We start from the raw sequence: 13,432 nt of genomic DNA, 5'->3' as shown, positions 1-13,432 counted from the left end.
TGAGTGTTTTTTGAACAAGATGGGCATTCGAGATCTACATGCTCCATCTTGAGGGGGGATGTTAAGATATTAGATATTATTTTGTGAATATTCTGTAGAGTCCTAACTATGGTATGTTACCTAATGTGTACCTAGGGTTTAGGTAACTGAGTTGTACTATATATACGTGTGTGATTAATGAGAATGATACGAGATTACACAATATTTGACCTAACACAAGTATAGTAATAAAAGCAATGGCCAACAAGAAAGAATTTCAGGGTACATACTGGGTGGAATGATAATAGTATACCGGCCAATTAATAAAGTTTGGTCCAAATTATTGAACTCAAATTAAGTCTCTAACGTTTGAACTAGCTTTAGTACGTATGAACTGATCGATATGATTGAGCATATATAATGGTAGCCAGCTTTCCAGGATCTATATATATTTCAACCTATGTAGTTGAAGGCAATAAAGTGTTGCAACACGGTTTCTTGACGAACACATGCACATGCACTACATTTATTGTAAACTCTCTCAACTAACCGTTTGTTATAAGCTAAGCTTTCAATAATAATATGATTTGATGTGCATTAGCTTGGTCAAATCGATCATTGCTATATAATCCCATCCCTTCGGCCCTCGACTTCTCATCCCTACTCGATATCATCATCTAAAAATACCCGTACGTAATTAATCACTACGTACTAAGATGACTTGTAGCAAAGTATTCATGTTTTTGGTCCTTGGTGCACTAGTATGCACTACTTGTACTAGTGCTAGGAAGCTATTGAGTACCTCTAGTTCTTTCGAAGATGAGAAGTTCTTTGGCCACGGTGGTGGCTTAGGTGGAGGTGGTGGGTTTGGCAAGGGAGGCGGTGTTGGCCTTGGAGGTGGTGCTGGAGGCGGAGCTGGCTATGGAGGCGGTGTTGGGGCTGGTGGGGGTCTTGGTGGCGGAGGTGGTGGAGGTCTTGGAGGAGGTGGTGGTGGTGGTGGTGGACTAGGTGGTGGATTAGGCGGAGGAGCAGGTGGTGGTGCGGGTTTCGGTGGTGGTAAAGGTGGTGGACTAGGTGGTGGTGCCGGGTATGGAGCAGGAGGTGGAGGTGGAGCTGGTGGTGGTGGTGGACTAGGTGGAGGAGCGGGTGGAGGTGGAGGGCTTGGTGGTGGTGGCGGTAGTGGACTAGGTGGTGGGGCTGGTGCAGGCGGAGGTTCCGGGTATGGAGCTGGTGGTGGATTAGGTGGAGGAGCTGGTGGTGGTGGTGGACTAGGTGGAGGAGCTGGTGGTGGTGGAGGACTTGGTGGTGGTGGTGGACTAGGTGGAGGAGCAGGTGGTGGTGCTGGATATGGAGCAGGAGCTGGAGCTGGAGGAGGATTAGGTGGAGGAGCAGGTGGTGGTGGAGGGCTTGGTGGTGGAGGTGGTGGCGGCCTTGGTGGTGGTTCAGGCGGTGGATTTGGTGGAGGTGTTGGTGCTGGTAGTGGAATAGGACATGGATTCCCTTGAAAGTGATATCATGCTTGTTTTCCTAGTGTACTACATACCCTGGCTACTACGTACCATATGTATTACTCCGTATTGTATTAATCTAGAATGGGAGATTTAACTCTCTTATTCGAGTTTTTATTGGTACTTATTTTGCAATATTGTACTGATAAGTCTAAATCCGTCTATTACTAAAGTTTTAATTCATAAATGAAGTCGATAACTATCATTTCCTAGTTTGTTACCCAATCTCTTGCATTTTCTTGAGCTAGCAAGACGTATTAATTAAGTACTCCGTACCATATATTATACTACGTATGTATCATTCCTCTCACGTCTCACTTTTTAGTCGGAATTTGGCCAAACTCCGACCAGGACATCACCGACAACCCTTTTCCGACTACTTTTAGTCGGTAAATTTTTTTCCGACCAAAAACGCTCTTTTGCCGACTATTTTTTTTTTGCGGTCGGAGATTTGCCTTTTTCTTGTAGTGTTAAGATATCAGATATAGTAATATTTCTACCCTACATACGACTCGTTGATCTCATGTTCGAGTCTAATTTACCAAATGAATATTTTGAACCTTTTCTTTTCCGATTCATTTCCTCCATCATCATCATAGTCACCAATAACCCTTCCAAATCTCCGTTTCTTTCTTCTTCATCATCATCTTCACCAATTAAAAAATGTTCCAAAAATGATTACACCACTACCAATATCATAGTATAGATTAATTAATTTAGGGCATTTGAATTAGATCAAAATTAAAGGAAAAAAATTTAGACAAAAATGCATCTCATCTACTTTAGGTTTGCTCACATGCCATTGAAATCACGACGTGGTTAAGTGTATTTACAGTTGAGTTAAAAGAAGCAATTTACAAACACACATCAATTGAAAAAAGCTACACAAATGGAGAAAATCTAATTCAAAACTCCGAAAAAAAGGATAGAGAAATTTGGAGTTTTGACTATTTGTAAAATAAAGTACTCCCTGTGTATTTTATTAAATGGTTCACTTTTTTAATAATCAGACTTATTTTATTAAGTGGAGCATTTTTCATTTAAGGAAACTTTTCCTCTTATTATTTTATAATTTCCTTCTTACCCCGTCCTCATGGACCCAACTAGTCATATTTTTTTCTCCCTCTAACTAGTTATATTTAATACCTTTAATATCTTTTACTCCAATTGTTTAATCTGCATAACTGCATTCACCCCACTTGTTTCATTAGAGGGGTATACTCCCCTAAAATTGGGGGATGGGTGAGGGATTTTATCCCTATCTCCAAAGGAGAAAGTCTTAGACTATAATTGATATAGTATTTAAAAGATATACTAACATTAAAATTATATTTTTACTGTATTTTCTGTAATTGTTGCAATTTCATTTGGTACCAAATAGCATATTTGGTAGAAGTGTAGTTGCATTTTTTCATTTGGTGCCAAACAACATAGTTTGACCGGAAACGTGGTTGCATTTATATTTGATACCAAACAACATAGTTTGATACTCAAAAGTCAAAGGTAATTTTTTTTTGTGGGCGAGATTTAATTTATTATCTGAATTTATCATTTAGCTCTTAGTATAGGATTTAAAGACTATATCGATTATAGTATAAGAAAACCTTATCTCCAAAGTGTCACTGGTTGCAGCAGTGGCAGATTCACAGAAGTACGAGTTGTACAAATGTACCCCCACTACAGTCTACGTTTACAAGGGAACTCCTGACAGAATGTGGTATGGATGTCTCTAAGTCAGCCAAAACACCTCTTCCAGTCAAGCTCAAGTTGACTGGTTTAGATGATGAACCTTATGTCGGTCCCACTCAGTATAGATGTTTAATTAGTTGGCAAGCTCAATTTCCTTACTCACACTCGACCCGATCTATCATTTGCAGTGAAAACTCTAAGTCAGTTTATGCAATCTTCAAAAACATCTCAACAACAAGCCTTGCATCACTTACTCAGATATGTTGCTCACACAATTGGTCAAGGCATTTTCATACAATCTTCTTCACAATTGATTTTACAGGCTTATTGTGATTCTGATTGGGATGCATGATCTTGACACTAGGAGATTTATCACTGGTTATGTCATGCTTCTAGAAAATTATCCTAATTCTTGGAAATCCAAGAAACAAAGAACTATTTCAAGATCATCTTCTGAAGCTGAGTACAGAGCCATGGCTGCTGCAGCTTCTGAGATCACTTGACTAGTCAGATTGTTATGAGAAATGGGGCTGTCTAACCTCACTCCTATTTAGCTGAAATGTGATAATCAATCTGCCATACACATTGCCAAGAATCCAGTTTATCATGAGAGAACCAAACACATAGAATTGGACAGTCATTTCACCAGAGATAAGGTATTGGAAGGCTTGATTGAGTTAACTTTTGTTCCTACTAATGCTCAACTGGCTGATGTTTTAACCAAAGTCTTATCTTCTCTACATCATTGTGAGTTGATTTCCAAGCTAGGAATGCTTCATATTGAACCAGTTCCTAGATTGAGGGGGGCTATTGGAGTATATGATCCATCAACAAACACATCAACAATTCAACTGACAACAAGAAACACAACAACAGACACAACAGTCAGCTGATCACTACTTTGGTCACTCGATTACTAAGTCTTGAGGATCAAGACACACAGATTGCTGACTTGTCTGCACTACAACCTGTTCAAAAAGGTTGTTAGAGGCTAGAGATATTAGTTGTAACTAATTGATCCCTTCGACCAGTTATCTCTTGTATACAAGCACATTAGTATAAAAGTTTAGCAACCGGTTAAGCTTTCACTTGTAATAAAGTTATAATTCTCTTAATCAATAAAATTTGATCTTTCTCTCTTGATTAGAAGTTCCAGTTTCAAAACTTCTTCACGCACCTCATTTCTAAATTCATAGATCCGCCGCTAACTGATTGAGATCGAACTCCCAACCTTTAAGATGGAAGGTAGATTGTCTGTCATCATTAGACAAAGCTTAGCTTGATCCTCGATCAATGAGAATTGACATTCTATAAATTAAATACTCCGTATTATATTTGGTGCAGTTGCTGGTTTTAACTTCGTGAGCGCCAGGGGACAAATTTATCAACCATCTTACTGTCTTACATCACAACGATAAATCATAGCACAGAATTTTAGCTGACTGGTCTCACCATTCTTTTGAATGAATAACATGGTGACTTTACTAGTTACTAGGTAGACTGATGACTTTTATGATGTCTGTTTCAAAACTTGAATGATTGTCAAATTAGACTAGTTTTAATTACAGATCCTACTACATGTACACCTAGTGTATAAGACATCTTGTACACCTGGTTTTTTTATTGGTTGAAATAACATATTTATTGTATTTCATTCTCATTTTTAAGTAGGTTTGATGATGTGTCAACAAATTAATGGTGTTGTACAAGAGAATTTTGTACACTAGCTAGGTGTACATGTAGCCTTTTTACTCCAAGAAGTTTTATTTAGGGAATAAAGGTTTATTTGTTTAATGAGTTTTCTTTGGGTGCGGGTGAGCAAATGACACTACAGATTTAAATGGGGTAGGATCCTACTACATGTACACTTAGTGTACAAGGCATCTTATAAACCATGCTTTTTTAATGGTTGAAATGACATATTTATTGTCTTTTATTCTCATTTTTTAGTGGGTTTGATGATGTGTCAACAAATGAATGGTGGTGTGCATGAAAATCTTGTACATTAGGTGTACATGTAGCCTTTTCCAATGGGGTAGGAAGAGTTTGAATACACATGTACTCTGTAACATCTCCGACAGACGTACGTAGTACGGAATTAGTATGTAATTAACTTAATTAATTAAATATTTTATGCAGAAACTTATATATGACGCCAACAATTTCATCTTTTCCGTTTTCTGGTGGTAAAAAGAAATTTTAATTTTTTTAGGTAGAAAAATACAAACATACACTACAAGAAATAGTACCATTAACGACGGGAAATCCCGTCGCTATATGCCAATAATCGTTGATTAATGACGGAATTTCCTGTCGCGAACACGTCATAAAAGGGGGACGTCGTTAATGGAAAATCCCGTCGTTAATCCGTCGTAAAAAAACATTTGCGACGGTTGTTCCCGTCTTTGTTTGCTTGTTAGCCCGTCGCAAAAGACTTTGCGACGGGTTTTTTGACCCGTCGTAATTAGGTTGTCATCAAAGATACAAATTCTTGTAATGAAATTTTAGATTTTTTAAGTTTTTTTTTTTTGATAAACAAATTAATTAATCGATGAAAAGTCATACGACATCTACATAAAGATTTAAATCTAACAAATACATAACAATCGAATCAAATAAAAACTTTCTTTTACCATAGCTACGATCGTATTATATCAAACATTCTGTATACCCTCTTTTATATCGCTGTGATTTACAGCCTTCATTGACGAGGGGGTCTATAGATCTGTTGTAGCCGTGACAAATATGATTTCCGCCTGATTCGTCTGATTGTAGTCGAAAGATTGACATCCTCTTCGATCCCGCATAAATCTTTACCAAAGAAACAACCTGAACTAAACTAAACACACAAAACTTAACTAAAAACAAACCCATCATAGGGGTACTTACTACACCGAAACAATTAAACCCACCATAACGGTACTTACTACACTGAAACTTATAAGTGATAAAATACAATTTTTCGAATTTTGTAGATGGTAAAAAAAAAATCTATTTTTTTTAAAATAAATATTCTGTTATGCCGATTTTACAAGTGTTGCAATAATAAAAGAATTGTATATATATGGAGTACATGTTAATTTTTAATACTATACATGCATGCAGTATGCATGCTTAGTCAATATTTAATTAATGTTGATCGATCGAGCAAGACCCGCATTCCTCTAATCATCTGATTTTTAATACGGAGTAGCTTTTTCGTATAAAAATAATATTCTAAGCAAGACATGCAAGAAGGGTGACTGATACTTCGAACAATTTGGCGCCGTCTGTGGGGAAGAACACTTCAAAGCCTTTGAAAGACATCAATCACCTCTTTCCGCGAAAATGGTGAACGATGTTGTTAACAACAATGACGACGATATGATGGTGCGGTCAGATTCAGAATCTGACCAAGAGGGGCACCCTCAATCGATGGCGAGGTCACAGCCAAGCAGAGCTACGACCGCCACAAACGCAGGACCTCCGATTCCAACTAGGGAAGAGCTCACTGCGGCCATGACCATCATGCAAAACTTCCTCTTCAATGAGAAGCAGCAAGGACTGGCAAATGACCGCAGAGAAGAGAGGAGGACCAGGCGAAGGCTGAACGAGCCACCCAGTGCGGAAGTGTCCAGACCCGAACGAGAACTCCTTCCCTTGACAGGTACACACTTGACGTCGAGGTGGATGGAAAGCACGTGGGACACCCAAAAAAGGGCACAACAGCAACCAGATTGGTTTGCGAGACCATCGCCTACTCCAACAGCTCTCCAAAGCGAATCAACTACTCGTGACCCTCGGGTCCGAAGCTCGGTACTTAGCAGGTTGAGGCCCTCGGTCCACTCAAGGTTAAGACCTTCGATCCATACGAGACTCGGGGTAGGTGAGTCGAGCAGATCTGGCGAACGACCCGAGGTCAGTAGCCGAGAAAGAAGAAGAGACAGGAGGCATGATCGAACCCCTAGCCCCCATCGTACGCCCGAACGTTCTAATCACAGAACCTCGGCAAACGAAGGCATCAGGGCTAGACTCGGGAAAAGAATCATGACTCCTACGTCATCCCCTTTCTCGGACGAGCTGATCATGGAAGAAATACCGAAGGTAAGACTGCCAGCTCACCTAACTTACAGCGGAATCACAGATCCGAGGGATCATGTCATCTCCTACGAGCAGCAAATGTTCTTGAGTCCCTACTCCGAAGCATGCTGGTGTAAATACTTCCCAACCACGCTAACCGGAGTGGCGGGAGAGTGGTTTAGATCGCTGCCGAAGGGATCGATCAAGAGCTGGAAAAAGCTGAAAAAGAGATTCTGCACACAGTTCGTGAGCAACAATCGCCCCGAGCGAACCACAGCAGAACTGACCTCAATCCAACAAGAAAGAGACGAAAGTCTGAGAGAATTCATGGCCAGATTCATGAAGGAATCAACAAACATACCAAACTTGCAGCCAGACGTGGCCATCTTCGCCTTGAAGCACGCGCTCCAGGAAGGGAAGTTCCGTGACGAACTCTCAATGAAGAACCCCTCCAGAATAGCTGACGTGCTCCAAATGGCTGATGCGTTCATCAGAACCGAGGAGTTCAACAAGGCCGCTGCAAGACTGAAAGGATCGTCGGATCCGAGAGACACAAAGAATACCCAGAGCAGGCCCGAGGGCGGCTCAAGGAAGGGGAAAGAGAAAGTAGGAGCTAGAGAGATGAGCCCGAAGAAAGACGGGAGAAGGGGTGAACTTCAACCCAAATACACCAACTACACCCCACTAGCTCTGCCCCGAAAAGAGATATTTAGCCTCAACAGAAATGATGAAAAGTGGAAACTACCGGGGAAGCTCAAGTCCAACCCAGCTCGGAGAAACAAGAACAAGTGGTGCGAGTTCCATGATGACTTCGGTCACCACACCGAAGAGTGCAACTCGCTGAAAGACAACATTGAGGACCTCGTTCGCCGAGGCTACCTGAAACAGTACTTGTTAGACCGAAGGGAGGAGAAAGAAAAGGCCGCCAGTGGCAAACAGCATGAGCAACCCCAGAAGAGGGTCTACGAAGCAACAGGACATAAGAAAAACGACATCCTGGTGGTGTTCGGGGGGCAGAAGTCTGGCCAGGCCAGCAAGAAACACATAAGAGCCCTCTCCCATCGGGTCAACTTCAGCGCGGTTGGAGACAACCAACCACACCCCCCGAACATGACCTTCACTGCTGATGATTGCTTCGGAGTCCAGTACAAACATGACGATCCTCTGGTCATTTCCATGGACCTCAACAACCACAACGTACATCGAGTGTTAGTCGACGGAGGAAGTGCCGTCAACATCATCTTCAGAAACTGCTTCGAGCAGCTGATCCTCGAAGAGCCAGAGGAAGCACTGACGAAAGTCAGTTATCCTCTGATCGGATTCAACGGATCCGCAGCTATCCCTCGAGGAAAGATCACCCTGCCAGTCACAGTGGGCGAAGGCCAGGCAGCAAAAACCCTTCGGGACGAATTTTTGGTGATGGACTGCGACTCCGTATACAACGTAATCATGGGGAGAACCATGATTCACAAGATGCAAGCAGTCCCCTCCACATACCACCAGCTGATGATATACGTCTCGGATGCAGGATTCGCCGAACGAATCAGAGGTGATCAAGAAGTGGCGAGAAGAACCTGCCACACTGCTGTCCGAAAGCCCAAACTAGAGGACGGCCCCGAGGAAGAAAAAGGAGCTAAGGGAGAGGAAAGCGAGGCAAAAAGGAGAAGAGCAAGCACGAGCAGCTTGTCTCCCGCAGAAGTTGATGCCCGCCCCGAAACCCTATCTCCCGAACCAGATCAAGAAATGGAGGATATCTTCCTCGAAGATAATTCAGACAGGAGCGTCCGAATAGGCAAGGGCCTAAGCTCGGGGCTCCGAATCGATTTGATCCGACTACTCAGGGATCACAAAGACATCTTTGCATGGTCAGCAGCAGATATGCCAGGGATAAATCCGAAGCTGATTTGTCACAAGCTGGACGTCAACGCTGAAGCTCGGCCAATCAAGCAAAAAAAGAGAAATTACTCCTCGGAGAAAAACAAAGCCATCGCCGAGGAGGTTAAAAAGTTGCAAGAGGCCGGATTCATCGAACCATGCATGTATCCGAAGTGGCTGGCCAACGTGGTGATGGTCAAGAAAGCGAACGGCTCATGGCGAATGTGCGTAGATTTCACAGATCTGAACCGAGCCTGCCCCAAAGACTGCTATCCCCTGCCAAGGATAGATCAACTGGTTGACTCCACCAGCGGCCATGCACTGCTCAGCTTCATGGATGCCTTTTCAGGCTACCACCAAGTATTCATGCACCCCGATGACAGGGGAAAGACAGCGTTCATCACAAGCGCAGGAGTGTTCAACTACAAAATGATGCCTTTCGGCTTGAAAAACGCCGGAGCCACCTACCAGAGGTTAGTTGACCACGTCTTCGCCGACCAGAAAGGGAGGAATGTGGAGGTCTACGTGGATGACTCCATCGTAAAAAGCATCAAGGAGGAGGACCATGTCAAAGACTTGGCAGAGACCTTCGGAAATCTGAGGAAATACAGCATGAAGCTGAACCCAAAAAAATGCGTCTTCGGGGTGAAGTCAGGGAAGTTCCTCGGATTCATGGTGAGCGAAAGAGGAATTGATGCGAACCCAGACAAAGTCCAAGCGGCATTGGATTTACCCGAGCCGAAGACCAAGAGAGATGTGCAGAGGCTAACCGGCAGGTTAGCCGCACTAACAAGGTTCATATCAAAAGCCTCGGACAAGGGAGCCCCCTTCTTCAAGGCACTGAAACCAAAGAACCTCCCCGGAGGAGAAGCAGAACCAGTCAAGAAAAAGGGGGTCCCGAGGAAAGTGGATCCCGAACTGATATGGGAACAGGAGCAAAAAGAAGCTTTTCAGCAACTCAGAGCCCACCTAGCTCAACTGCCGACACTGGCCAGACCAAAGGAGGGGGAAACCCTGTACCTATATGTCGCAGTTAGCCCTGGAACCGTCAGCGCAGTGCTTCTTCGGGAAGAAGAAAAGAAGCAACAGCCAATCTACTTCACCAGCCGAACACTCACAGGGGCCGAAACCCGGTACCCACTCATCGAGAAAGTCGCATACGCAGTAGTGGTAGCCGCACGAAAACTGAGGCCATACTTCGACTCCCACCAGATCACAGTGCTAACTGACCAACCGCTCGAGAAAGTACTCGACAAAATAGAGAGGTCAGGAAGATTGGCTGCCTGGGCCTTCGAACTATCAGAGTTTGGCATCAAATATCAGCCGAGGACAGCAATCAAAGCACAAGCATTGGCAGACTTCTTGGCCGAGTGCTCATACCAGGAAATGTTGGATGATACGAAAAGCACTTGGGAGGTCTTCACTGACGGATCTTCCACAATAAACGGCTCAGGGGCAGGATTTGTACTAATCCCCCCGACGGGGAAAAGCATAGAGTATGCATTGAAGTTCGGCTTCAAAGCAACCAACAACGAGGCCGAATACGAGGCCGCAATCGCAGGGATAGAACTTTGTCTATCCCTGGAGGCCGAACATGTTCGCCTCAAAACTGATTCCCAGCTTGTAGCCAACCAGATCCGAGGGGAGTATGAGGCCAAATGGCCCAGCATGACAGCCTATTTAGCAAAAATTAAATCCTTAACGTCAAAGTTAAGATCCTTTGAAGTCATCCTCATCCCCCGAGGACAGAACACGCAAGCAGACGCACTGTCAAAACTCGCAAGCTCAACACTCATCGATCTAAACAGGTCGGTCCACGTGGAAGTTCACCAAGAGAGAAGCATCGACTTGCTACCCACCACAGTATGCAGCTTACGTACCGAACCTAGCTGGATGGACGCAGTAGTTGCATACAAAGAAAGGGGAGAACTTCCTGAGGATAAGCTGCAAGCGAGAAAACTGAAAAGATTCAACAGATGGTTCATCATCAGCGCCGAAGGGGAGCTCATGAGGAAATCATTCTCTGCTCCGCTGCTAAAATGTGTGGGTCCAACAGACGCTGACTACATCCTAAGGGAAATCCACCTCGGGATATGCGGAAACCACATTGGAGGTAGGACATTAGCACATAAGGCCCTTCGGGCGGGGTACTGGTGGCCCACTATGGTTTCCGAGGCAAAGCAGATGGCAAGGAAATGCGAGAAATGCCAAAAGTTCGCACCAGCCATCCATCAACCAGCTCAAACCCTACAATCAACACTGTATCCCTTACCATTCGCACAGTGGGGGTTAGACATCATTGGTCCCTTCCCCTCAGCGACGAACCAGAAGAAGTGGTTGATTGTAGGAGTCGACTATTTTAGCAAATGGATCGAAGCCGAAGCTGTCTCCTCCATCACCGAACCTCAGGTCCGCAAGTTCATATGGCAGAACATCATCACAAGGTTCGGCATACCAAGACTGATGGTCTTCGACCACGGGAAACAGTTCGACAACACCCCGTTGCAAAAGTGGTGCAAACAGTTCGGCATACACCTAGCGTACTCGGCAGTCTGTCACCCACAAAGCAACGGGCAAGCCGAAGCTGCTAACAAACTCATCCTCAACGCACTCAAGAAAAGAGTCGAGGATGACAAAAACAAATGGTTAGAAGAGCTACCCGGAACGCTATGGTCCCTTCGGACCACTGAGAAAGAAGCTACCGGACAAACACCGTTCCACCTTGTATACGGATCCGAAGCTGTAATTCCTGTGGAAATCGGAACAGAAAGCCTGAGGATCCAGGCATACAACAGGTATGATGGGCTCCAAGGAGAAAGCAACAACCAACTTCTATCCGAAGCTCTCGATCTACTGGACGAAGCTCGGAACGATGCAAGGACACTCAACGCAGCCTATTTGCAGAGGGTCAACAAGCATTACAACCGAAGAGTCAACGCCAGACCCCTAAAAGTCGGTGATCTAGTACTCAGAAACGCCGCCTCGGTTCAGAAAGGACGGATCCATGGCAAACTCTCAGCCACTTGGGAAGGACCATACATCATCCATTCCGAAAAAAGGCCAGGCACGTATATGCTGAAACAGTTAGATGGAACAATTCTGAAGAACCATTGGAATACCGATGTTCTCAAGAAATATTTTGTATGATCTCTGTCTGTAAACCAAGTAAGTTGTTTAATGAGAAGAGGAAAGCCATTGGCACCATGTGTTTCATTAAACTCATCTCTTTAATTATTGTCCCTTTATATATATATGCAGCCTCGGATCTGATCAATCCGAGACTAAAAACAGGTTGACTTTGCCCATTCCTTGATAAAATGCAAGAAATGACCAAATCATACACTTCAGGGAATCGTCCAGAATCCTCGGATTCGCGGTACCCTAATAAAATTTGTTCGCAACAAACAGTCGCTCGAATCAAGTTATAAAACTCCGGCTCAGATCCACGGATCGCCGAAGGCATAACTAAAGAGGCAGACTAGCGATCTCTTGCCCAGGTTTCCGAACCACAAGAGATCGGAAGAACAATCCAAACCTCTGAGCAGATCGACGGATTTGAAGAGTCTGGAAACTAAAGAGTCTCTTAGCAGATCTACGGATTTGAAGAACTCGCAAAACTAAAGAGTCTCTTAGCAGATCTACGGATTTGAAGAACTCGCAAAACTAAAGAGTCTCTTAGCAGATCTACGGATTTGAAGAACTCGCAAAACTAAAGAGTCTCTTAGCAGATCTACGGATTTGAAGAACTCGCAAAACTAAAGAGTCTCTTAGCAGATCTACGGATTTGAAGAACTCACAAAGTCAAAGAGTCTCTTAGCAGATCTACGGATTTGAAGAACTCGCAAAAGTTAAAAAGTCTCTTAACCGATCTACGGATTTAAAGAGCTCGCAAGATCAAAAGGTTTTCAGCAAGTCTACAGAAAGAGGAGCTCGAGAAATCTACGGATTTAAAGACCTAAAATTGCGAAAGAACAAGTTGAAAAGAAGCAGCCAAGTAACAAACATTCATTTTTTATTCAATATTTGGGGGAAGTACAAATACATTGAAAACCTCAAAAATTGAAAAAAAATGAAACAGTTAAAATCGGCAGCCATCAACAGACAATACCGGCCTACCGAAGTACTAAGAAAGCAAAAAGAAATGAGTACAACGCAGCGCCGAGGCAAAAGGGGGAAAGGCAAGCACATGTTCGGAAGTCCTCAACTGGAACCGACCGACTCTGAAGAAGACGACTGCCCGAATCCCTAACTCTTGGGAGTCTCAGGAGCATCCCCCAGGGGAGCATCCTTCGAAGAACTGTAACACCCCGACAATTCTCTCT

The 13,432-nt window shown here is 43.7% G+C and overlaps 1 protein-coding gene across 1 annotated transcript; it reads left to right on the top strand.

The window, feature by feature from the left end:
* The first annotated feature begins 452 nt into the window (after window positions 1-452).
* On the top strand, window positions 453-1,707 carry LOC110792223 (glycine-rich cell wall structural protein 1). Its single transcript, XM_021997038.2, has one exon. It carries the CDS (start codon window positions 696-698, stop codon window positions 1,482-1,484), a length of 789 nt encoding a protein of 262 aa, XP_021852730.2. The 5' UTR covers window positions 453-695; the 3' UTR covers window positions 1,485-1,707.
* Window positions 1,708-13,432: the final 11,725 nt, after the last annotated feature.

Source organism: Spinacia oleracea, chromosome 4 (assembly GCF_020520425.1).
Source record: "Spinacia oleracea cultivar Varoflay chromosome 4, BTI_SOV_V1, whole genome shotgun sequence".
In the NCBI taxonomy this organism is placed as follows: domain Eukaryota; kingdom Viridiplantae; phylum Streptophyta; class Magnoliopsida; order Caryophyllales; family Amaranthaceae; genus Spinacia; species Spinacia oleracea.
The sequence above is the reverse complement of the archived record's forward strand: the minus strand, read 5'-3'. Positions and strand labels throughout refer to the sequence as shown.

Coding starts and splice junctions, on each gene's coding strand:
- LOC110792223 (XM_021997038.2), top strand. CDS start 696: ATGACTTGTAGCAAAGTATTCATGTTTTTGGTCCTTGGTGCACTAGTA.